This window comes from Danio aesculapii, chromosome 16, assembly GCF_903798145.1.
Source record: "Danio aesculapii chromosome 16, fDanAes4.1, whole genome shotgun sequence".
NCBI lineage: Eukaryota > Metazoa > Chordata > Actinopteri > Cypriniformes > Danionidae > Danio > Danio aesculapii.
In genome coordinates, this window is record NC_079450.1 from 51,582,316 (window position 1) to 51,609,977 (window position 27,662).

The following is a 27,662-nucleotide window of genomic DNA, read 5'->3' on the forward strand; positions in this document are numbered from 1 at the left end:
AAACGTTTTTTTATACATATATATATATCTATCTATCTATCTATCTATCTATCTATCTATATATATATATATATATATATATATATATATATATATATATATATATATATATATATATATATATATATATATATATATATGTATATATACACATAAACAGTTGTCCCTAAAAAGTATCAATATTACACACACACCAACACACACAATAAACAGAAATCAAAGACCTCTAGAAATGAGTGTCCATATTTTATTTTTATAAATGCTGAATACATATTCATTTGTGATAATAATTAACAAGAAAAAGGACTGCAAAGGCATTGTCTAAATGATATGTCTTACATCAGATAAGCATGTAAACTGAGTGCAGAATCCCTTTGTTTCTTTAATAACTCAGTCAGTCATTTTGGTAACAGAGAGTTTGATGTGAAACAGGCAGCACTGCTGTCATTGCAGATATTATCAGTCAGACGTCAGTTCACACACACAGGTTGGTTTTGGTGGTTTATGAGGACTCTCCATAGGCAAAATGCATTTTATACAGTAAAAAAAACACATTATATGGCCTAAGCCATTCCTACCCCTAAACCCAACCCTCACAGGAAACCGGTGGCAAAATCAATAATGTGAAAAGGGTTTTTAATTATGATGAATGAATTACAAGGACACAAGGCTTGTTCTCATAAACCCCCTCAACATTGTAATACCTACAGCAGGTCATATCCATGACATTATACAAATTGGTGTCCTCATAAACCACCAAAACCAGTACACACACAGTACAGGCAACATGTGAAGCACAGACAAAAAACAAGTCTACACTGGCAGCTATAAAACACAAAACATTGTAAATTTGTAAATCACATTGGTAGAAATTAAATGTACATGTCCACACCAGTAAAACAATGACACGGCAGATTGATTTCATGGTTATAGAAATATAAAACAACAAACAAAGCATCATTTGGACAGTCACTGTTGGTATTTACACAGGTAATAATCAGGCTTTTAAAGGTTTTTGCAGTGTAGCGCGTGTGTATCCGCCGTTCAGATGACGGTCTCTGTGTGAAAGGTGGAGTAGGCGAGTGTTTGTCTCTGGGTGAAGACTGTGGGTGGAGGTGGTGTTGGTGGAGGTGACGGAGATGATGCAGAGGAGATGGATGAGCGGCTTGCCCAACGAGAGGGCAAACGTCTCTTTGCAGGACACGCAGGTCGAGAAAAGCTCTTCTTGTTAGTTACAGAAGACTCTTTGCACTGCTGTTGAGACAAATATTTTTAAATGAAACTTCACCGGATTTAAAATATTCCTGTCAACAGCACAATAACCCACTAAATCAATAAATGAAAATTAGTAGCTGGATTTCCATCACCATAATTTGAAGTATCGCATGAGAAACAAGTCATTGAAATGGAAAAATCTGAATAAAAATCTCTTTATTCACCAAAACTTTTACATTCCCCTTAAATGGTTTTGGACGAAATACAAGAGATGCAAACGTATTTACCGATTATTCATTCATTCATTTATTTTCTTTTTCGGCTTAGTCCCTTTATTAATCAGGGGTCACCACAGCGGAATGAACCGCCAACTTATCCAGCATGTTTTTTACTCAGCGGTTACATATTTGTGTTATTTGTGCTCTGTTTGTGTTTTCTCTCTCTCGCTCTGCTCTGCCATATCTGCTTTCATTATTCACAGGGTCCATTCTTACGTCACATCCAATAAGCAAAGACCACCGTCCATTAAAGCGCGCGCCAGACCACTCACCAGCCCTCTCTTTTTTTCCCTTTCTTATCTTGTTTTCTTGTTGCGTTGCATTACAAAAAAACCCATCTAACTGTGTATTTTGTTGTTGCCCGTTTCTGTGTGCACGTTATCCGTCCGTTATTTGTAGATCCCTCCATTTCTCTGTTTAAACGTTGTTTTCGAGGCTTGGACGAAGCGGACAGGTAAGAAGGTCACGTGACATACATTTTGCAACACTTAGGACTACTCTTCTGTATAGTACATTAGGTTAGGGGCGAGCGCCACCCCTTGTACTTTATGGATAGATAGATAGATAGAGTAGACAGTCAGGACTCGGAAGACTCTTCGCGTGCTAATTATTTTGTTTTCACATAGTTAGTTAGCTAGATGTTTCTGGGAAGTTAGATTTAGTTTGGGTTTTGTTCTTTTCGTTCCTTTAGCGCCGCCCACGTCCCTTCTGCCAGCTCTCCTGTCTTTGTATGTTTCAGTGTTGTAAATATTGTAAATAGTATATTTTGCCTTACTTTATTTTCTTTATTTTGGATTTATTCGTTGTTTTGGTTCACTTCGGGAAATATAAATAAAATCACAATTTTGGTATTATTTGGTTGTCTTTAGCACTTATTTACTGTTTGTATAAATATATTTTAATCACAAATAAATGTCAAACCCCACCATCCCCTGGACTAACAGGGGTTTGTAACACAACACAACACTGGGAAACACCCATACACACTCATTCACACACATACACTATGGCCAATTTAGCTTATTCAATTCACCTGTACCGCATGTTTTGGACTGTGGAGGAAACCGGGGCACCCGGAGGAGAAACTCATGCCAACACGGGGAGAACATGCAAACTCCACACAGAAATGCCAACTGACCCAGCCGGGACTCGAACCAGCAACCTTCTTGCTGTGAGGCGACAGTGCTAACCACTGAGCCACCGTGCTGCCCACACATTAACTTGTAGTTATAAAAAGCATTTAGTGTTTTAGTCATGATTTGAACATTGAGAAACAAAACTTATGAGTCAGTTGTCAAATTTCGTTGGTGATTCCAAATATGAAATTTAATCATGAGCTTGGCAAACAGATTTGAGGAATTTGATGTTTCCCATTCCGAGACAGTGTTTCCTCTAGGATTTTTTCCAGCTGTGGCGGCAGGCCTTTTACACAGAACTACCAACTACCTATTGTGTTATTTCACTGACAAATGTCGTGAGTGCAGAATTACAGGTCGAGATCACATTTATGTAATACGAGCATGTGAATCTCTTTGCTTGCGTGCCAATTTCCTCTGTTCGTGCACAAATATTCTTGCACGTCCCCTCAAATATGCGCAGATTTTCTTGTATGCTCTCAAATAAACGATGCTGAAGTCCAATTTAGTGTGTTTATGTAACGAGTATGTCTCCAAAATTTATTAGATTTGCTAGGAATATTTAAGAAAGTCTCCAATAGACCTACAGAGTGGCATTAATGCGTCCTGAAGTAAAGTGAAACGGATATAAACTCCATAAAGATAAAGTCATTGAATGCAGAGCCATAGACCTTTATCTATAAAGTATAATTATGGAAACTCTGATCATCATAACTGAAAGCTACGTCGTGTTTCCTGGCCTGCCGCTTCACGCACCTCAGTCAGAATGTAACCTTAAAGGGTTAAACAAATAACGCACAGCACTACAACGATTACAGAAAAGTTTGCGCTGTTATAATTCATAATTATTACGTTTTGTTGCGATTATAACACGCTATTAAAAAAACGACGACTGAATGTTTTGAATGAGAAGCTGTAATGCAGCCATGACGGGATGAATTTTGGTGTGGCGCCCCACCATGGAAGAATGAATGTAGCGTAAACCATACGAGAGATTGAAGCTGCACTTGCATGACCAAGAGGCCTTTCAAAGATGGCCACTGAGTAAAATAAATTAGGTAAAAACATTACACCCAAGTGACAAATCTCCATTGTGCTCTTGCTTTGTATACTGTTGGTTGCTAGGTTACCAATACTACAGTCAGCTGCTCTAAAAACATTTTTGTCTTCTTTTAACAACTTTGAAATGATTTGCTTCACGTCATAGGGAAGGAAACCCAGCTAGTAAGGATGCTTCACTCCAAAATCATGAAACAAACTATAAATGATGCTTTCTGTACATAAAATAAACCCTACTGTCAATTATTGCTATTGTTTTAACTAGAAACTTAACTGCCTTGTTGACCTTTTCTCTATAGGCTATCATTAAAAAACTGTAAATGTGCTAAGAGCATTGTGAGGAACCCTATTTAACCAATGAAACTGGTCTTTTTTATTTCTTAGAGTGGAAGTTGAAAGGTTAATGTATTTTGGAGCCACAATCTAAAATGTATAATCCAAAGAAATTACATATTAGTTCAATTGTGAAATATCCCTGCTGAAAAATAAATAGTTTAAACCACCCTAGGCTGGTTTTAGCTGGTCGACAAGCCTGGTTTTAGAGGTGTTTTGGTCATTTCTAGGCTGGTTTCCAGCCATTTTCAGCCTGGTCTTAGCTGATCAGGCTGGAAAATGACCAGCTAAATCCAGCTTGACCAGCCTGGTTTAGGCTGGACATAGATGGATTTGGCTGGTCAAGCTAGTTTTAGCTTGTCAACCAGCCTAGGCTTGTTTAAGCAGTTTTCAGTAGGGATACTTATAATGTAATAATAATTTTAGTTTTTAAAAATGGTTTGATTTTCATAATGGCATTACAGTACTAATAATGAGTGCTAATTTATCATTGAAATATCAAAACAATAAAAAAAAACTGGTAAATATAATTTATTGTGTTTGCTTTCACCATCATTGCATTTAAAGTAAATAGCTGAAGCTTTTGTCCTGCATGTGTTCTCCATTTTAGAGCCAACCTAAAGTCAGAGAATTGATTAAATCTCTCTGATGCTTTCTGACTCATCTGACAGCCATTTCCAGTCATTCGCTTGTGTAATTTACAAAAGCAGTTCGTGCAGAGGACTAGTTTCACAAGGACTCCTGGCCACGCTACATGTTTCTGTAACTACCCCACATACCTTGGCCTCCAATAAACACAGTTAATTAAGGTTTTTCTACAAATGAAAGATGCAAATGAAACTCTGTGCCACTAATTCTTTTGATTTCCAGCCTAGTAGGAAATGCCTCAGCTTCTGGGCTCTTTGCGCAGAGAGTTCTGCCAGTATTTTCTGACTGAAATTCAATGAGAGGAATTTTAATAGTGCTGCTTACTTGGTTTTCTGGAAACAAGGCATTTCAACAGTAAATACTAAATATTTCCAGACACAAGAAAAGACTTCTAGATTTACAGGAATTTGTATAATTTTTCTAAGCAGTGTATTAACGCATTTACTGATCACACACATCGACAGAGACCACCTTATGTCAGAAATAAATACTTAACATATACATATACAGCTGAAGACAAAACTATTAGCCTTCCAGTGATTTTATTTTTCAAATATATTCCAAGTGCTGTATGATAGAGAAGTTTTTAAGGTCCACTTTATAATAGATGGCCTTAACTAATATGTACTTACACTGAAGTTAATCATTTACTACAATGTACGTATTGTGTAAATAAATGTGTTTACATTGTACTCAAGACTGACCAAATACCTGCATGTAATTACATCTGTAATTGATTTCACTGTTGACCATCCCTTACACCAGTGTTGCTCAACCCTGTTCCTGGAGATCGACCTTCCTGCAAAGTTCAGCTCCAACCCTGATCAATCACACCTGAACCAATTAATTAGTACCTGAACAGCACTTGATAATTACAGGCAGGTGTGTTTGATATGGGTTGCAACTGAAATCTGCAGAAAGGTCGATCTCCAGGAACAGGGTTGGTCACCCCTGCCTTACACCTTAAACCACTCATAAACCTACCCATACCACCAAACTTGTCCCTAACCCTAGCTGTATCCCACCTAAAGAGCACCAGAAGTGACCTGCAATACATTATGAACACAGCAAGTACACTGTATTCTTATCTGACGCAAGTACATAGTAGTTAAGGCCACCTAATATAAAGTTAGACCCTTTTTAATAGCTGATTTCTAATCACTAATTTCCATTGTCTTTGCAATGCTGACAGTACATAATATTTTACGAGCTATTTTACTAGTATTCAGCTTAAAGGGGAATTTAAAGGCTTGGCTATGTTAATTAGGTTAACTAGGCAAGTTAAGTTAATTAGGTAAGTCATTGGACTACAGTAGTTGAAAAAAAAATAAGCGGCTAATAATATTGACCTTATCAGTTTTTTTTATTATTTCAGCCAAATTAAAAGATATAAACCATTTTAATGTGGTCATGTCATTGGCCCATGGATATTTCCTGCTTGTTATCAAACTTTCATAACTGTAACAAGAGGCAATTCAATCATAACTTCATGTTAAAACAGCTATCATAATATTATTTATCAATATAAGGCTCTTTTTGGACTCTCGGAAGCTATAGATATTAAAAATGTAATACGGGAAATACCCTGAGACCATTGTTTTTGTTTACATCCCTCAAAATGGTCTATAAGACTTTCTCCTAAATAGTTTTGCTCTGTTAAACATCACTTGGGAAATATACTTGGGAAAATGGTTACAATTTCAGAGGGGGGCTAATAATAGTTTTGTCTTCAACTGTATTTATTTTTGATCATACTGTTATGATATTAAATTTTTTTACGTCATGACTAAATATGTCATACAGCATGTGCTCCAAACCTTTAAACCATCTGAACAAATGTTTTATCACATGAAAATGAAAAAAAAAAAAAAAAACACAGGCTGTGAAAACGTACCCTGTGTACATTTCTGGAGAGCGCAAATTATGTAGCAAGAGCATATCTGTCAACATTGGGATGTGAAAATAAGGGCGGCCGCGAGGACTTTTCTTTTTCTGCATTGCTTTTGAAAACACTGTCGATTGGGTTTTGGTGAAGGGGGTGATCGGGTCAATCGGTGCTTTTGAAAACACTGTCGGTTGGGTTTAGTGAAGGGGGTGATCGGGTCAATCGGTGCTTTTGAAAACACTGTCGGTTGGGTTTAGTGAAGGGGGTGATCGGGTCAATCGGTGCTTTTGATAACACTATCGGTTGGGTTTAGTGAAGGGGGTGATCGGGTCAATCGGTGCTTTTGATAACACTATAGGTTGGGTTTAGTGAAGGGGGTAATCGGGTCAATCGGTGCTTTTGAAAACACTATTGGTTGGGTTTAAGGAACGGAGTGGGAGGGGATGTCGGTCGGTCAGTCAGTTAGTCAGACGACAGCGGCCTCTGGTGGATTTACGTGAGAAGAGCAGATGCAAATGGTAATCGCAAGAGAAATTTAAGATCTAAAAAAAGCGTACACAGCATCCTCTGGTGGATTAGCAAAAACAAAAACTGCAAAAAAACATAGCTCCTAGGACGTATTTGGTGTTCTCCAGAAATGTATGTAGGGGTACGTGTCAATAATGAGCCTGGGTTGGAAAAACTAGCTTGCTAACACGCTGCATTCATCTACACCTGCACCTCATACACTTCTCCAGAGTTATTGAGCATGTATTTGAACGTATGTGGCTCTGGCGAAAGTGTGTGTTTCAGTGGCTTGAATGCTGTGGGTCTATGTGTGGGAGTGTGTGCAGTACTGACCTGCACGTTTACATGTGTCTCTTTGTGGTGCGGTGTGTGTGTTAGTCTTTGAGTGGATTCAGGCTGCTGACGCTTATCCAACATTTCCAAGAGGTCCATCAGGTCTTCCTTCTTCCCCGGACTGGGCTGCTGAGATCTTTCCTCGTAACATTTTAAAATTCTCTCAACTGCGCCGTAGTTGGACCTGGACTCCGCTGGACGAGGATAGGCCGCTAGTGTCGAAGGCTTCCATGGATTTTCATCTAGAATGCGAGACCTGGTGCTGCACGTGGACTTTTTTTCTTCTCGAACTCTTTCTATCTGGATTTGTGGTGAACGTACACTCTTGCATTGTTTGTCAGCTAAATTCGGCGTACTGCGTTCAGTCTGCAAAGGTTTAATTTCACTACATTCCTGCTGCAGAGATACAGGCACAGAGAACCGGTCCTTTGTTTCCATCTTTCGTGCATTTTCTTCTGGACACCGTTTAATGAGATCTGAAAGCTCCAGATTGTCTTCAACATAGCTCAATGGACTGTCTGTAAAAGTGTCCTCTGAAATAAGACTTAGAGAACAATCTGTGCGTGCATTCAAAACAACGTCCTCATCGCAGCGAAAACCCATTCCTGCTTGGAAGAGCGTCCGGTTGAACTCTGCAGTTTTTTGCTCAAGTCTTTCGTTTTTTGGAGAGTCTAGTAATGAGATGTTTGTGAGATGAGAAGCACTCTTGAGGTCCTTTAGGTTTTCTGCATCACTTTGGTTTACACTGTGATCTGCATCTGCAATGTCAGCATTGGAGAGACATCTCTTTACAGGTTCATTCCTGGATGATTTATTGCTGCCAAATCTACTTCCATCACAGGACCAGCGGCTCTGGCAGCAGTTGATATCAGTAGGCGTAATGGATGATGCGTTTCCAGAATCGGTTAAAATTTTCCCCTCGTTTTCTTGAAGCATCGCTTCAAATTTGCGTACGATTGCAGGACTGGTGTACTTTCTGTCCGAATGCGTTCCTGAGCGTCGCTCTGTTACACTTGACTCTAATTCTGAAGCAGAAGGGCTGCTTATATACCAAGATGTACTACGAATTGGAATGGGCGGGGCTTGTTTTATGTCTTCTTGTTTTGCCTTATCATCGCTTTGCTGAGATATATGCATGTTACAACATTCCCAGTTCATCCAGTATTGCTCATCGAGGGATTTCAGATCTTCACTCATGTTTTTCAGGTACAAAACCGTGTCTTCCATTTCCAAGTGGTTCTTTACCCTCTCCACCAACTCCGTCTCTCTCTGAAAAAATGCTGACTCACTTCTGCTTCTAAGATTGCAAACAAATTGAGATCATTATGATGGCATGACACTGATGGTAATGCAGGATACATGAGATATCTGTGTGCAAGTAGTTTTACCTCTTAATATCAGGCAACTTCCTCTTTTCATCCTGATAGCTACAGAGTTCTTCACTGGCACGGGCAATTTCATTAAGAGCCTACAAGACAATGTTGAACAGGAGGATTTAGAAGGAAACCATTTTAGACCACACGTAAGGAATAATGTACATCATGCTGGTTGTTGACCTGATAGGTTGATCAGCAGCTGTTGTATATGACTGAAGGGCTTTATTCTGTGATAACAACCATCTGGATGTACATTATCCTGCTTATTACATGGCTACTTGTCAGAAAACTAAACAGTTAAGTTCATTGCACACAGAGTCCGAAACAGAGTCCGGAACTGAAATATGTTACTTAGTGTATGTTTTGTTGTACATTTTAGATGACAAATCCACTAGAGGGCGCTGTCTACATTTTTTGAGAATCTGAAATACGTTACTTAGAGTACGTTTTGTCATACGTTTTAGATGATAAATCCACTAGAGGGCGCTGTCTACATTTTTTTGTGAATCTGAAATATGTTGCTTAATGTACGTTTTATCGTACATTTTAGATGACAAATCTACTAGAGGGCACTGTCTAGATTTTTTTGCAAATCTGAAATACGTTACTTAGAGTATGTTTGTCTTACGATTTAGATGACAAGTCCACTAGAGGGTGCTGTCTACATTTTTTTGTGAATCTGAAATATGTTGCTTAATGTACGTTTTATCGTACATTTTAGATGACAAATCCACAAGAGGGCGCTGTCTACATTTGTGCGAATCTGAAATACGTTTCTTAATTACATTTTTTCGTACATTTTAGATGACAAATCCACTAGAGGGCACTGTCTACATTTTAGCGAATTTGAATAGGTTACTTAGTGTACGTTTTGTTGTACGTGTTAGATGACAAATCCACTAGAGGGCGCTGTCTACATTTTTTGAGAATCTGAAATACGTTACTTAGAGTACGTTTTGTCATACGTTTTAGATGATAAATCCACTAGAGGGCGCTGTCTACATTTTTTTGTGAATTTGAAATATGTTGCTTAATGTACGTTTTATCATACATTTTAGATGACAAATCCTCAAGAGGGCGCTGTCTACATTTGTGCGAATCTGAAATACGTTACTTAATTACGTTTTTTCGTACATTTTAGATGACAAATCCACTTGAGGGCGCTGTCTATATTTTACCATTGGAACATTATAAAATAGAAATCATAAAAATAGAATAACCTCACCGCATTAAGGGAAGTATTGTTCTTCTTTTTATCACTTCCACAGGTTATTTCCATGCTCTGAAATCGTCTGAAAGGGTTAAGGAGGACATCTTGTCCAGTGAGCCAGGACTTCTTCCCCACTTTCTCTTTCAAACAGCTTTCCAGGATTTCCTCCAGCTCTGCAGTGTCTATAGCCTGTTGTTCAGCCACACTTTGCTCTTCGTTTTGATCGTTGTTGCACAGGTCGCTGGATTCACTGGCGTTTCGGCTGAGTTGACTTTGTTGCGAGTCGATGCTGGCATTGCTTTGCTGGGTAAGAGGCTCAGAATATTCAAAGCTCTGGCCGTCCGAGGGATAGGTTACTGCACTCGATAAAGTGCTGGCAGAACATGAGCTGAGCCTTAGTGCAATTTGTCCATCGGTAATTGGTCTGAGAGAGATTCCTGTACGGTGGGCCTTCACTTCACTGTACAACTGGGAAACACAAAACAAATATTGATTGTTTTAGGGCTGCATGATACTGGAAAATATGCGATGTTGTATGCAGTAACGATTTGCGATTATGATATAACATTATTCTAGCTATTTCTATTAGCTATGTTTTTAAATCAATTATTTATTGAATGATCTTAAAATAAATAGGTAAAAGATATTTTTCAGATATAATTCAGATATAATTACTAAACATTTAGTCTTTAAAACACTATGAATGAGTGAAATCCTCAGCAGATATTCTGACTCTGATAGGCTGTTGTCCTTATGAGGGTTTATTCAGGGTCAGCTCTGGGTTCATTAGCAGTACAGAAACTACTGGGAAGGTGGGGATAAATATAGTAAGGCTCCATCTGATTGGTCAAATTATAGATAAACAACCAATGCATCAAATAAATGTAATTTATCAGACATATCTGCGATATACAGCGGGGAAAATAAGTATTGAACACATGTTTTTCCTTGGAATAATATTTCTAATGGAGCTATTGACATGGAATTGCAGTAGATTTTGGTAAAAACCCAAACAATACAAACATAAAAATAAAACAAAACCATTTTTCAAATGAAATGACACAAGGAGGAAGTCCTGAACTACTAAAATCTATTTAATACTTTATATTAAAGGCTTTTTTGGTGCTGGCAGCTTAAAGACGCCTCTCATATGGAGAATGAAGTCACATGCATTGCTCAGGTGTGAGTTTATCACAGTGTAAAAATCCTAATGTTCCGTGGGTCTCGTCTATCAAATCTGAGCTTTATTTTGTATTTTCTATTGGATTTAAGTCAGGTGATTGGCTGGGCCATTCCACAGCTTGATTTTCATTCTCTGAAAACATTTGAGAGTTTTCTTGGCTGTGTTTTTTATCATCATCCTCTAGTTAATGTAGATGTTGGACTGAATCAGTTGATATTCATTTACACTGAGGAAGGGTAACAGGATTCCTGATGAACTACTGAGAGATTTCAGCTGCTGTCTGGGCTTTCACTGCCTTTCTACACCTCCCTTTCTTTATCTGTTCAATACTTTTTCTCTGCATCATTTTATTTTATTATGCATAACTGCATTTTTAAACCAATTAGATTTGTTTTCTTTGCATATATGGATTTCTTTGGTTGTTACCAACATCTGGGGAACTTTTCAAGTCAACAGCACCTTTAGAAAAGATGGTGATGTGTTCAGTACAGACCACCATTTCACAGCATATGAAAATCCAGTATACACTTAACAAAAATTTTTATTTTAGAGTAAATTTACTATAGTAAATATGCCAATGTAAAATGTGGTAATTTTAGTTGTATAGTAAAATAATAAAATGACTACATTAATTATTACTAGAGTACATTTTCTCCAACAATATTATAACATATGTGTTACAGCTTTACAGTTGTTGGTGTGCCTACAATAAGGAAATATAAAATTTCAAAGGCAAAGTTTTGGTGTATTTAATATTTCAGTTTTTTAAGCCAATCAGACGTGAGTGTTTGCTAAAAAGAAGTGTCAAAAGTGTCCAACCATTTTTTCCTTGCTCAATTAAAAATCAATTGGGAAATATTTGAAAAGGAATTTAAGTATAACTTTAATGATGTAATTAGTAATTTAGTAAAATATTTTGCAGTAGCTTAACCAACACTTGCTCTAAGCATATGTTTGATGTACGCCAGTCTCTGCTGAGCTAAACTTCCTTTGGCAATCACTTGAAATTCCAAGGTTTATATAATGTGACTTCATCGCTTCCAATTTTAGGTGTTATCATTATCCTTTCGGCCCTACTGGCAGAGCACGGAAGTAAACAGGAGCACTTAGGGAATCAGTTCATTTGAAACAAGACACTCTTCTTTCAGCAGAGCATTGGGGAGCGGCCAACACAGACTCATTGGAAATATGTGTTTCAGCTTACAGTTTTTTAACTGCAAAAACATACTTCAGCATGCGTTTGACTGTAGTTTGAAGGCAAAATGAATAAAAGGGGGCAGTATGACAACAACAACTTTTGTTCTTTTTCACACAAATGATATTTACAGAGACATAATATTGATGATTTACGGATTATTTTGTGTAGTTCTTTGCACAACACCAAATAGACACTACAAAATAACTAAACTCTGTCTATAATTTGTAATGAGAATGTTTGCGTCACCTATCTATCTCCACATGGAGAAGGATGTGTAATTTGAATGAACAACAAAATACAACCCAAGTAATGTATTTCAGATGCACAAAAATGTAGACAGCGCCCTCATGGGGATTTGTCACCTAAATTATACGACAAAATGTATTCTAAGTAAAGTATTTCAAATCCACAAAAATGTAGACAGCGCTCTTTAGTGGATTCGTCATCTAAAACATACAATAAAACACTGTAAGTAGCGTATTACAGATTAACTAAAATGTAGACAGCGCTCTTTAGTGGATTCGTCATCTAAAACATACAATAAAGCACTGTAAGTAGCGTATTTCAGATTCACTAAAATGTAGACAGCGCTCTCTAGTGGATTCGTCATCTAAAACATACAATAAAACGTACTGTAAGTAGTGTATTTCAGATTCACTAAAATGTAGACAGCGCTCTTTAGTGGATTCGTCAACTAAAACATACAATAAAACACTGTAAGTAGCGTATTTCAGATTCACGAAAATGTAGACAGGGCCCTCTAGTGGATTCGTCAACTAAAACATACAATAAAACACTGTAAGTAGCGTATTTCAGATTCCCTAAAATGTAGACAGCGCTCTCTAGTGGATTCGTCAACTAAAACATACAATAAAGCACTGTAAGTAGCGTATTTCAGATTCACTAAAATGTAGACAGCGCCCTCTAGTGGATTTGTCATCTAAAACATACAATAAAACGTACTGTAAGTAGCGTATTTCAGATTCACTAAAATGTAGACAGCGCTCTCTAGTGGATTTGTCATCTAAAACATACAATAAAACACTGTAAGTAGCGTTTTTCAGATTCACTAAAATGTAGACAGCGCTCTCTAGTGGATTTGTCAACTAAAACATACAATAAAGCACTGTAAGTAGCGTATTTCAGATTCCCTAAAATGTAGACAGCGCTCTCTAGTGGATTCGTCAACTAAAACATACAATAAAGCACTGTAAGTAGCGTATTTCAGATTCACTAAAATGTAGACAGTGCCCTCTAGTGGATTTGTCATCTAAAACATACAATAAAGCAATGTAAGTAGCGTATTTCAGATTCACTAAAATGTAGACAGCGCCCTCTAGTGGATTTGTCATCTAAAACATACAATAAAACGTACTGTAAGTAGCGTATTTCAGATTCACTAAAATGTAGACAGCGCTCTCTAGTGGATTCGTCAACTAAAACATACAATAAAGCACTGTAAGTAGCGTATTTCAGATTCACTAAAATGTAGACAGCGCTCTCTAGTGGATTCGTCAACTAAAACATACAATAAAGCACTGTGAGTAGCGTATTTCAGATTCACTAAAATGTAGACAGCGCCCTCTAGTGGATTTGTCATCTAAAACATACCCGAAGCAATGCAAAAAATGTAGGCTGAGGTATTTCCAATGAGTCTACAGTGGTGGAAGGAGTACTGAAAAAGTACCATTACTTGCCCAGAAAATAGTGCAAGTAAAAGTATCTGTTGTAAATATTAAAAATAGGCCTTTTAAAAGTACTCAAGAGTAGCGAGTAGTGAGTATTACACTGTGAAAGGTTGATGCGCTTACATGCAATTTGTGCAGGGATGTGTAAACGTAACATTCTGTAGTGCGTTTAGTTATTGGTTAGGGCTGTTTGGCGATTTCAGTCATCATACAGTCGACATCCTTCACTTTCTCATTAGTGACATGCAGTCTATATAAAGAGTCTCTCAGTCATTGCATGTAAATGATTTTCTTGGACACTTTTAATGCTTCCAAACGGTTTGCTGTTTGGTTTATTAAAACATGTGCTTGTTTGTTGTAAAAATTCGTAATAATGACAAAAAATACTAATTTGTGGATCTCCTTACATCCGAGTGCAGCTGTGGCTTGTGTATTCTGGGTAATTTTCTTACCCCTTGGTTTCAAGTGTGGTCCTGAAAAATCTTTGTTTGAAGGGGTGTATACCGCTTGCCCTTAGCCCTACGCCTTCAAGCTAAAGAGAATTGGGACACCACTACCCCTTCACAGAAACGGGCAAAACGAGGGGTAGAGGTAAGGGCAAGGGCTAAGGGGTAGAATTAGGATTGGCCCTAAAAGTACAAATTTTTAAAACTTAGTACAATCCCAAATCAGAAAAAGTTGGGACAGTATGGAAAACGCAAATAAAAAAGAAAGTAGTGATTTCTAAATTTACTTTGACTTGTATTTCATTGCAGACAAAATGAACACAAAATATTTCATGTTTTGTCGGGTCAACTTCATTTCATTAGTAAATATACATCCTTTCCTGTCATTCATCCTGCAACACATTCCAAAAAAGTTGGGACAAGAGCAGCTTAGGACTATCAATCAGTTTATTTGTTTAAATATTGATGTGATTTGAAACAGGCGACTGTAATTATGATTTATTAATTATGACAAAAAGAGGCATCCAAGATGGGCAGAGGATCGCCAGTTTGCCAACAAATATGTGATCAAACTATTGAAATGTTTAAAAACAATGTTCCTCAAAGAAAAATAGGAAGACATTTGGATATTTCACCTTCAACAGTGCAGAACAATTAAAAAGATTCAAGGAATCAAGGAGGATTTTCAGTGCGTAAAGGACAAGGGTGCAAGCCTAAGTTTAAGCATTAAGAATCATCATTCATCTAGAAGCGATATCACCACATGGGCTCAGGACTACTTTGGCAAACATTGTCAAGTACCATAATGCGCAGTTACATCTACAAATGCCAGTTAAAACTGTACTGTGCCAAAGGGAAGCCCTATGTTAACAGTGTCCAGAAATGTTAACAGTGTCCAGAAGCGTTGACTTCTCTGGGCTCTGAGGCATTTGGGATGGACCATCACACATTGGAAACGTGTATTGTGGTCAGATGAATCAGTACTTCAGTTATTTTTTTAGGAGAAATGGATGCTGTGTATTTATTTAAAAAAATGCTATGAAATACAAGTCAAAGTAAATTTAGAAATCACTACTTTCTTTTTTATTGGCATTTTTAATACTGTCCCAACTTTTTCTGATTTAGGGTTGTAAATTACAATTACTTTACACCACTGTGAAGCTGGGCTGGGAGCGAGACTCACCTCCTCAATCTTCCTCTGCATGTCCATGAGCTGATGCTCCCACTCCTTCCTCTCGCTCTCGAAGCGTTCCAGCAGCTCAGATTTCTCCTTCATCCAGCCTCGCTCGCTGTTCTCCAGCCTGCAGCGGAGGTCCATGGCCGCACTGTGTGTGTCTGCCAGTAGCTTCTTCTGTTCTGCTCTCTCTCGCTTCAGTGTGTCTCCCAGTTCTGGACTCCTCACGCTCTCCACTGCCACACTACATCCCCGAGCTTCTAGCTGCGGATAGAAACAGACTTTCAGGGATTTGCTGACCACTGAAGGGGAAGTGGGTGTATTGGACAGATGTACAGAAAAAACATCTGAACAGGAAAAAGCATGAAGAGTTTTGGGAATCCAGTTGGCAACAGGATGAAATGAACCTTGTGTCCTCATCAGACAAAACGCACCCTATTTCAGATTTGCAAAAATGAGGACAACGCCCTCTAGTACATTTCTCATCTAAAACGTACGACAAAACGTACACTAAGTCACATATTTTTCCAATTCATAAAAATGTAGACAGTGCCCTCTAGTAGATTTCTTATCCAAAACGTATGACAAAACGTACAATAAGTAACGGATTTTTTAAATTCACGAAAAATGTAGACAGCACCCTCTAGTGGATTTGTTACCTAAAATGTTCAACAAATCGTACATTAAGTAACGTATTTCATTCATTCATTCATTTTCTTGTCGGCTTAGTCCCTTTATTAATCCGGGGTCGCCACAGCGGAATGAACCGGCAACTTATCCAGCACATGTTTCACGCAGCGGATGCCCTTCCAGCCGCAACCCATCCCTGGGAAACACCCATACACACTCATTTACACTCATCCACTACAGACAATTTAGCCTACCCAATTCACCTGTACCGCATGTCCTTGGACTGCGGGGGAAACCGGAGCACCCAGAGGAAACCCACACGAACGCAGGGAGAACATGCAAGCTCCACACAGAAACGTAACGTATTTCAGATTTAGTAAAATGTAGACAACACCCTCTAGTGAATTTGTCACCTAAAACGTTCTAGAAAACGCACATTAAGTAACGTATTTCAGATTCACTAAAATGTAGACAGCGCCCTCTAGTGGATTTGTCATGTAAAACGTATGACAAAACATACACTTAAGTAACGTATTTCAGATTCGCAAAAATATAGACAGCGCACTCTAGTAGATTTCTCATTTAAAACGTACAACAAAACGTACATTAAGCAACATATTTCAAATTTACAAAAATGAAGACAGCGCCCTCTAGTGAATTTGTCACCTAAAACGTTCTACAAAACGTACGTTGAGCAACATATTTCAAATTCACAAAAATGTAGACAGCGCCCTCTAGTGAAAATTCTATTGTAGAAAATTACTATATTAAAATTAGTGCAAAAAATAAAGAAATATAAAACAACTTATAAATAATAATATAGAAAAAAATGTCCTTAAACTTCAAATTCAGAAATATTTTTTATATAAAATAGTGTGTTACCCTCCTCTTCTTCGCTGCTCTTACAGGTTGTTGTATTTAAAAAGAAGGTATCGAATTGGTTTATGGTTTCAAGTACTCGCCGATACCGATATCGCTGATATCTGCGAGTATTTCCGATACTAGTTTCATTATCGGAACAACTCTAATTTTTATTTATCATTCTTGGTGTGAACGGGGCCTTAAGCCTACTGACACGGAAAATCTCAGACTAGTTTTGTGTGTAACAGAGACGGGACATTGGTATGCTGACCCCTCGATGATCCTGAGCTCACGAGACAGCAGACACTAAAACCATATTTATCACTGAGCTTGATTGAGCTCTGCAGCTGACAGACATCTCTGAGGCATATAGTCTATAGTCTAAGTTGTTATTATTACACTTTATTATGCAGGTTTTCTCGTTCAAAAGGTTGCATTTTTTAACAATCAATATATTATCTCAAGTGATAGTAAAGCTTTTATAATGGGGCAAACTATTTTTATTTCAGATAAATGCTTCTATTTGAACTTTTTATTCAGAAAAACAATACAGCATGTTAAATTAAGTAGCATAACTGTTTTCAACACTGAAAAAGAAAACATTTTTGACCACAAATCAACATATTATGAATTATGACTTGAGCAGTGATCCTGAAAATTTGACTGCCATCATGAGAATGAATACACTTTAAAATATAGCAGTAAATATATGAAGTGGATCATTCATTCATTCATTTTCATTCGGATTAGTCCCTTATTTATCAGGGGTCGACACAGCAGAATGAACCAACTATTCCGGCATATGTTTTATGCAGTGGATGCCCTTTCAGCCACAACCCAGTACTGTAACACGCACACACACACACATACTCATACTCACACCCACACACACATACACACACTACGGCCAATTCATCCAATTCACCTATACTGCATGTCTTTGGACTGTGGGGGAAACTGGAGGAAATTACAATATTTTTGATAACATACAATATTAATATTTACTAATTTATTACTAATAAAAGTATTTATATATTCATATAGTCTTATTTATATAAGACTATACTCTGATTAATTGAACTAAACAGAATTCGGATTAAGACGTGAGGAGTATGCCAATTTTAGTCACAATATTGAAGTGCACAGACAAACACACACAAATTATTACCGTCGTGTAGGATTTTCACCGCATTTTTGCGACAGGATAGTACATATGCACAGGGCTTTAATTCCATTAAAACAACACTCTTCCAGCAGTCCCTCACATCCAAAACCTCAGTTTGTCATAGGGGGCATGCATGAAATGTTCCTGAATGAAAGTGAAAGAGCCAAACTGCAGTTTAAGTCGACTAATTAAAAACAAACACCCGAAATTACATGAAACTCCAGAGGAAACATGGAGAGAGTGGTGACATGATGTTAAGCAAATTATGTGTTATAACGTACAACGGGATCATGAAAGGAATATTCAAAAAGCAACTCATGTAAACACCATCATATTATTGTCTAATTTATGTGTCTAAGGCATGTGACGAGATCTGGGGCTACGAGACTAAATTGCGACGATTTCTCGTCAAGGTGAAAAGCTTCATCAAAAGTTGTGATGCTGTGATGGAGCGCGAGGGTGAATTTGGCACTGAAGATTTGAGGCAGAATTGGATTAGAACCGCACATCAAGTGCTTTGCACACACCTGACAAGCTGGCCTCGGAGTTGTGTGTCACTCGTTTTGGATGGGTGAGTGTGACGTAATCGTTTTTTCTTCACCGTGGAGTTCGTGGGTTGCGACGTCCACAAGCAGAGGCTGCTACGACTGCAGCCACACGCATTAACCACAGCTCATAACATACGATGGAATAGCACTTTAGATATGCTTAAAGCCGTCAGCACAATAGCCTAGTGGTTAGCATGCTGACATATGGTGCAGTAGCACTTCAGGGTGTCCCGAGTTCGAATCCCGGCTCGTGGACATTTCCCATCCCTACTTTGCTTCCTGTCTGAAACACTGTCCTATCAACTTAAGGCCAAAAATAAATCTTTAAAAAAAAGATATGCTTAAAGCCATAATCGTCGTAAACACTAATCGAATTAAGGCATGTGGAGTATTCCGATTTCAGTCGCATTATTGGCGTGTAGTACAGACGTAATGTAAACGACGTAATCAAACTACTACCATTGTGTAGGACTTTTAGCTGCATTTTGCGACAAGGTAAGCCATACACACTCAGCTGTTTGACACTTCTCTTCACCCATCGAGTCAGTAAAGGTCATTATCATCATCACCGAACACATGTTTATGCTGTGCGTGAAAAAACGGACGCTGTTGCTGAATGAAAGTGAAACTGCTGAAAAACTAAAAACCCAAAAATGACATGATTACACACGTTATTTTTTAAAAATGTTCAATTTGTGGAAAGGAGTTCGATTTACATGTAACACGGTACAGGGGAGGAGCCAGTCAGTAGAGTTTATAGCTAAATATTATTAGCTAAATATATAACAGTGTTTGCAAGTCCTTTATGGTATAATTCAGTAAAATAAATGTAAAATAACATTCAATACAAGTTGATTTAAAAGAGCACCTAAATTGTTTTACATTTTGTGATTTTTCTTCAGTTGAATAAAAATCAATTGTCTATTTATTAGCAAATATTTTGCAGTATTTGTATGTCCTTTACTGCAGAGAATTCATTAAAATCGAAGTTAAATAACATTCATTATAAGTTCATTGAAAAAAAAAGCACCTAAATAGTTTAGCATTTTTTTTCAGTTGAATAAAAGACTATTTTCCATTCATGTATTTCATCAGTAGCTATGTTTCCATCCAAAAATGCGAATGAACTTTATGCGCAAAACTGTATTATCGCATTAAAGACGTGCGAATAAAGCAGCGTTTCCATCCATCGAGTCAAAACGAACAAAATCGTCGCTTCCTGATCAACTGGCGCCAAATATCAACAGTAAAAACTGAATTTACTGCGGTAGGAGAAGCTGCGTCAATCTTTTCTTCATCTAATAATCGACTTGCGCCTCAGAAGGCAATCCTGACACGCAGTGAACGCGTGGTGGTGTTTAAAGGTGTCAGACGCGGAGCACAGACGCTCTTGATTCTGGAGGTCATTAATAATATAATAACACTAATACTGAAACGGTAAGGTGTTTTAGAATGACCAAAACAACAGTTCAGATGGTTTGACAGTGTGTTCAGCCTGCTGGTTTGTCCATTTACACACATTTTTACCATCACATGATCTCTTATAATAAAATCACATGACCTTTTTTAATGTGCATACTGGAATTTGTGCGGTAAAAGTGTTTCCATTGTAGTTTATGCGCATCTTTTCCTATCGAATAAAAAGTTTATCCTACTCAGCTATGCGAATACGTTTTTAAATGCGCATTTTCAAAATTTATGCGTATCATGGCGTTTCCATCAACCGTTTTTTTATGCGCATATGCAAAATACTCATAAAATAGGTGGATGGAAACTAAAGCTATTGAAGACTTCTTAAAAATACTGTCAAAAATCTTATCTCGTCCTCGTGAACCCAATCTCGTATCTCGTCATGTGAAGTAAGCATCTCGTCACGCCCCTATAGATTACTGATGTCCATGTAAATATAGTCATTGTAACAATTTGAATCCCTGTTTCATAACAAAACAATCGATCTACAGGTGTGAAAGCACCCTAAAACAAACAGGTTTGAAACAACGACTAAAATATGACAGAATTGACATTTTTGACTGAACTATCCCTTTAACATCCTTTCAATCTTAAAATAGCTGAAAACTCTGATGTTACTACGTCTCGCTTGAACTAATCCTGCATGACACACTAACTGTGCAACTGCAAAGACAAAAATAGATGAATCTTATTTATGCACCTCATAGCAACGATGCTGAGTGAAGCAGTGTTTGTGTAAACAGTCCGCATCTATAGCACTGAAATACACAGTCACTAAACCTATATGCCTTCTCCAGAGTGCACTAGAAGCGTGTGTTTACAAGCCGAGGACATGTGAAACACTGATGCGTACTGTAGCCAGACTTTAAAGGCTAAAATAAAATCGTTGCGGTTGCTGCGCGCTCTGTGTCTGGCTAACAATGTCACAAAAACAGCTCTCTATTAATAGACAGCAAGACCAATCCTTTAGCATCTCACATTCCTGAGGGTGGGGGGCCGGAGCGGCTCATCCCTGTTTTAAAGATCAAAAAATGCACTCGGAAATATGCTGGCAAATGCCCTGCTGTGAATGTCTAGTGGTAAACGTTAGAAATCCACTGGGACAGAAGTATGTGCTGCGGTAGGATGTGGACGGCAAAGAAAACTCCTTTTTTCAGCTGAGTTCGACCTCTCCCTGATGTCTGAACTCACTAATACTTTTGGGCTGGATTTGTGTGGAAAAACCCAAATTATTTTGTGAACGCAAACAAGTGCATTCGTATTAAAGCAACACTTGTTTCCACAATGTAAAACAATGAATCTTCAAGACAAGCTCACTAACTAGTTTCTGTGTTTTTGCTGTGTGTTTAAGATGGAGAAGCCCAGCAGTGTATGAAATGTCATGTTTAACATGCAGCTGAAGACTAAATCATTAGCCCTCCTGTGAGATTTTCCTATTATATTTTTTCTTCTGGAGAAAGGCTTACTTATTTTGGTTTGGGTGAAATTAATAAATAAATATAAATTTATATTTAATAGTTAAATATAAATAGTTCGGACTGCTGAGCGAATCACTGGTACAACCCTTCCTACTCCCCAAGAACTGTACTTATCCAGAGCGAGCAGAAGGGCTGCCAAAATCACTCTGGACTCCTCACACCCAGCCTCTTTGAACTTTTACCTTCTGGTCGACGCTACAGAGCACTGCGCACCAGAACAGCCCGACACAGAAACAGTTTCTTCCCTCAGGCAATCCATATCATGAACACTTGATGATAATAATTGCGAAACCAACATCACTACTTGCTATACACTTTTATACACATATACACTTATTTAACAACACACTTTACATGCCAATTTGCACATAACAGCTGCACATATAACGTTGTATATAGTAATAAACATGTACATACACTTGTCAATCTGTATATTTGCACTCACTACTTCTATTTTTTTTTTTAAATATATTATTATCTGTTTTTTGTCCTGTCTCTGTAATCCTGTTGCACTGTAGAAGCTCTGTCACCAAAACAAATTCCTCGTATGTGTGAACATACCTGGCAATAAAGCTCTTTCTGATTCTGATTCTGATATTTAAATATATATTTAAAAGATTCATCGTGATTCATCGCATCCATAATTAAGGTTAGGCGATGTCAACCAATTTGGCATAGTACGATGTCTAATGCGAAACATCGCGATGGACGATTGGCATCGTAGGCGGCGGTAAATTAATTATTTATTCCTTCATTTTCTTTTCGGCTTAGTCCCTTTATTAATCAGGGGTCGCCACAGCGGAATGAACCGCCAACTTATCCAGCATATGTTTTACGCAGCGGATACCCTTTCAGCTGCAACCCATCACTAGGAAACACCCATACATTCTCATTCACACACATACACTACGGTCAATTTTTTAGCAAACCCAATTCACCTATACCACATGTGTTTGGACTTGTGGCGGAAACCTAAGCACCCGGAGGAAACCCACACCAACACGGGGAGAACTTAATTATTTATGAATAATGAATTAATTAATAACAAATTCATTATTTGTAGGCTACCGTTTCAACTACCTGACCCGCATGGTCTTAGTTTTACCCATAACCAAATCCTAAATAAATAAAGTTACACACAAATTACCACCTGTCAATCACTTTTTCAGCGGGACCCTGGCATGAATAGGCAGAGTGATCTGGGTCGTTATAATTGCGTCCACAAACTTGCTTGGTGAAAAAGATGCACAACCAACAGCAACAAAACACTAAGTACAGTAAGTACACTAATAACAAAACGCTAAAATTACTAAGTACAAGCATGAAAGTGAAAGACTGAAGCAGAGTCCTGATGCTGTGACACGTTACCTGATAGAGTCAAAACACCAAAGAGTCGTTAGATAGAGACAAGATGAATTAAATATCACGTTTAACAACTATAGCGAGACATGATCCAGTGGTACTGTAACACGGGGAGTGACAGAGACAACTGAGGTTCAGGATCCACGTGCAGGTTTATTCAAAGTCAGGGAAGCAATGGTCAACACAGGTGCAAACAGATGTATAAAGGCAGTCCAGAATCGTAGTCAAACACAGGCGAGAGGTCGGTAGACAGGCGGCAGACAAGGAGAAAGGGAAACCAGGCAAAGATCAAAAAACACGGAGGAACAAGACTAAGGGAAACGCTTTGTAATGTCACTTTACAGATAACAAGACTCGGCAATGGAAATGAGAGTGTGTGCTGTTTAAGTAGCGTCTGTAATCAGTCTTTGACAATGCTCGGGTGGTGCGAGTGTAATCAGTAGAGACTTGGAGCAGGTGTGAGTATGTGTGTGGCATGACTGAATATGTAGTCCATCAATGGCGGAATTGTAGTCCATGTGTTTGTGTGTGAGATCCAGCGATCTGGGAGTTATGATCGCTGGTGATCGTGACAGGTACATCCTTGATAAACTGTCCGACGTGCACCCGCTGACTGCCTGGAGCTCAGAGTTGTGCATATGCTAGAGCGCATGCGTGTGTGTGTGTATGTGGTCACGTGATGTGCATTTTCAGTGGAGGGCTTTTCAGTAATGCTAAATGAAACACCAGTGTGGACATGGATCGTTTTCGCTCTAAAATGACCTTTTAAAACTAAGACGTATTCGTGTAAACGGGGCCTAAGTGTGTATTTTTCACGAGCAGGTTGCTGCTGCGACGTGGTACAACCCTTAAATGGTACTATGGAGAACCATCTAACTCGAGTTTAAAGAACCATTTGGGGTTGTTTTTAATCAGCCTATTAAAATGGCTCATTATTGGATCACTTTTTTTAAAATTGTTTCTGATATTCTGGGGGTCAAGTTAGCTGTTTGCCCTTTATTCGCGATCTTTGGTGTTCCCTCTCAGTGTCAACCTTTAAACCGGAGACACGCTGACATTGTGTCTTTCACATCTCTTCTCGCTAGACGCAGAATACAGTTGTCCTGGACCTCCCCACAACCCCCCTCTATCTCATTGTGGCTCAAAGATTTGGTCTTCTTTTTAAAACTTGAGAAAATTAAATACAATATCAGAGGTAGGGGAGAACGCTTTTTTGAAAAATGGCAACAATTTATTGCATTTTTTAATCACTTAAAAACCTTAGATGTGGATTGAGTGAAGGTATATGTGTATGTATGTATATGGTTTGATATTATAATTTTATTTATTTATTTATTTTTTTTCCTCTGTATTTTATTTTATATATTATTATTTTGTTTATTTTATTTATTTACCTATTTATTTGAAATGTTGATTGTTTTGTTTGGGGATTGTTTTGTGGGTTGTAATAAAATGTACAATGCTATTTGCAAGAATAAAAATTCCATGACAAAAAAAAAAAAATGGCTCTACACTAAAATGTATGTAAATCAGCAGTTTTCCATACTTTGTGTTCATGTGTTTTTTTTCCCCCCAATTTATTTATGCTTTTGAGTTGCATTATGGGACCTCGATCTTTCCTCCAACGACTTTTAACCTTGAAAATGTCAAAAACGTGACTTTTATAAACAGTTTTAATAGTTTAAAGTGATTTATTGTGTGGGTTGGTGTTGTGTATTACGCAACAAAAACCTTGTAATAAACTGCCAGTACATTTTCTGTTATTTTCCAGACAGTATTTCTCTATATATTATTTTTTTATACTTTATATTATCTCAAACTTCTAAAATGTCAATAAAAAGTCACTTTGTAGTCATCAAATTAAAAAAGCTGTTCAATATGGAATGGTGTTAGCTAAAAAAATGATTCTTTATTTATGGAAAAAGCCTTCAAAACCACGTTTTAAATCCTGGCTTTTAGCATTCTCTACCACTTTACATTTAGAGAGGCTAAGACACAATCTTTCTGATAACATTGCCGGCTTTGAAGCCACCTGGAAACCCTTTTTTAATTATTTATCAAATGCCCAGGATAACAGTTTAAAGGTATAACCCTGTTATCATCTGCAAGACCACCATATTGCCTGCGCCCACTGGCCTAGATATAAATGTGTAACATTGTTGACCCGTGTATAATATTGGAGGAACTGGTGTAATAATGGTTAATAAAAAAGATAATAAAATATTTTTTTTCTGTCTTATTTTTTTATTTATTTTTTTTCCCGTTGCTTCTGTTTTGTCTTTATAATCGTTGTTGCTTTCTGTATCGCTCTGTGTTGTTAGAAGAAAATAAAAATATATTTTTTTTTTAAAAAGTCACTTTGTTAAACTGTAGAGTTGAATTTTCAACATCAAAAGTTGAGAGCAGAGATCAACATCCCATAATGCAATTCACAATTGTAAATAAACAGAAACATATTTTTACATATACATTTGGAGGTCCATATATGAAGCATATAAGACCATTTTTGGTACTAAATGGAACCATTTCTTTGAAGAGTGCATTTGGGATATATTTGAGAACATTACACAGTAGAATTGTTTTTTTCCAACGACTCTATGCCCTGAGGTGAAGCCTGTCACAAGATATGCTATCATTCAACCATCTAAAGCTCCTCTCCTCTTGATCTGCTGTACAATATACTGTCTGTGCTACTGTATTAGGAGTGTCTCTGAGTCACATGCACAATAATGTAAAAATCCCCAGAGATGATTGAAATCTGCTTTCACCATGAATAGAAAACATAGGGCGGTCTGGACTGTGTCTTTATAAGGACTTTATAAACAGAAATGAAAGTTGCGAATAATAATAACGCAAAGGGGAAAAGTTTGTTTAAAAGGTATTTTTAAAGTTTGCGTTTTACAGTCTTTGCACTTACACTACCTGATAAAAGTCTTGTCGCCTATCCAAGTTTTAGGAACAACAAACAATAACTACATCAGAAGTGGCTTATATGAAAGGCAAAGGTCTCTAGATTACGCTTATTTGACTCAAATAAAATATAATCATGCCTTGATTTTTAATTATTTAATTAGGACAATAAGGTCTGACTTTGTTTAGACAAAAGTCTTGTCACTTAACAGAAATAATGTCCAGTATAGAATATAAAGTCATGCTGCAGTGGAAACAGAATGAATATTGTGTCTGACTCCATCATGAGCTTGGAGGACTGCATCCACACATCTCTGCAATGACTCAAATCACTTATTAATAAAGTCATCTGGAATGGCAAAGAAAGCGTTCTTGCAGGACTCCCAGAGTTCATCAAGACTCTTTGGATTCATCTTCAACGCCTCCTTCATCTTACCCCAGACATGCTCAATAATGTTCATGTCTGATGACTGGGCTGGCCAATCCTGGAGCAACTTGACCTTCTTTGCTTTCAGGAACTTTGATGTGGAGGCTGAAGTATGAGGAGCGCTATCCTGCTGAAGAATTTGCCCTCTCCTGTGGTTTGTAATGTAATGGGCAGCACAAATGTCTTGATACCTCAGGCTGTTGATGTTGTCATTCACTCAGCAGATCTCTCGCACGCCCCCATACTGAATGTAACCCCAAACCATGATTTTTCCTTCACCAAACTTGACTGATTTCTATGGAATTTTGGCTCCATGCGGGTTCCAGTAGGTCTTCTGCAGTATTTGTGATGATCGGGATGCAGTTCAACAGAAAAATCGACCTTCTGCCACTTTTCCAAATGATCAATTAGAAGTCAGATTATCAACTAGAAGTTATTATTTGTTGCTTTTACAACTGGGATCGACGACAAGACTCTTGTCAGGTAGTGCAGTTTAAGACAAAATTATGAAATGTTGTGAAATGCTAATTGTTTTTCAAATATTTCCCAAGCGCTGTTTTTTCAGCACATTTTTAAACAGTAGTTTTAATAACTAATTTCTAACAGATAATTACTATTGTCTTTGGCATGATGACAGTACATAATATTTTATTAGTTAGTAGTATTCAGCTTAATGTGCAATTTAAAGATTTAAATAGGTTAACTAGACTAGTTAATTAGGTCATTAGGTTAATTAAGTCATTGGGCATCAGTGGTTTGTTCTGTAGCCAATCAAAAATAATAATAATTGGCTAAGGGGGCTAATAATATTGACCATAAAATTTGTTTTAAAATGTTTAAAAACTACTTTCATTCCAGCCAAACTAAAATAAATAAAATATAATTTCCTTGCTCAGTTAACCATCACTTGGGTAATCATTAAAAAAAGAATAAAACTTTCACAGGATGGCATTCGTTTAGCCTTTAACTGTATATGTTACATCCGTTATATTTGAACTGGCAAATTTCTACATCGTTGATGTTTGACAGTATCTAGTACCGCACAAGAGCTGGTCTTCTGTGGCTGCTTCCACACAAAGCCTCTGCTGACAGGATATATTTGCACTTGATAGTGTTTGTGTTACATTAAGCCTATGCAATCT

General features: G+C 37.6%; 1 protein-coding gene across 2 annotated transcripts in view; it reads right to left on the reverse strand.

Annotated features, from left to right (window-relative positions):
• Positions 1 to 229: 229 nt before the first annotated feature.
• Positions 230 to 27,662, reverse strand: part of soga3a (SOGA family member 3a) — a 37,545-nt gene continuing 10,112 nt past the window's right edge. For both annotated transcript variants that reach the window (XM_056474711.1, XM_056474710.1), the window contains exons 3-7: positions 15,679 to 15,933; positions 9,996 to 10,448; positions 8,783 to 8,862; positions 7,395 to 8,691; positions 230 to 1,254 (exon numbers count right to left, since the gene is read on the reverse strand). In XM_056474711.1, coding sequence (XP_056330686.1) covers positions 1,045 to 1,254; positions 7,395 to 8,691; positions 8,783 to 8,862; positions 9,996 to 10,448; positions 15,679 to 15,933 — 2,295 coding nt within the window. In that variant the 3' untranslated portion in view covers positions 230 to 1,044. The remainder of the gene's footprint in view (positions 1,255 to 7,394; positions 8,692 to 8,782; positions 8,863 to 9,995; positions 10,449 to 15,678; positions 15,934 to 27,662) is intronic.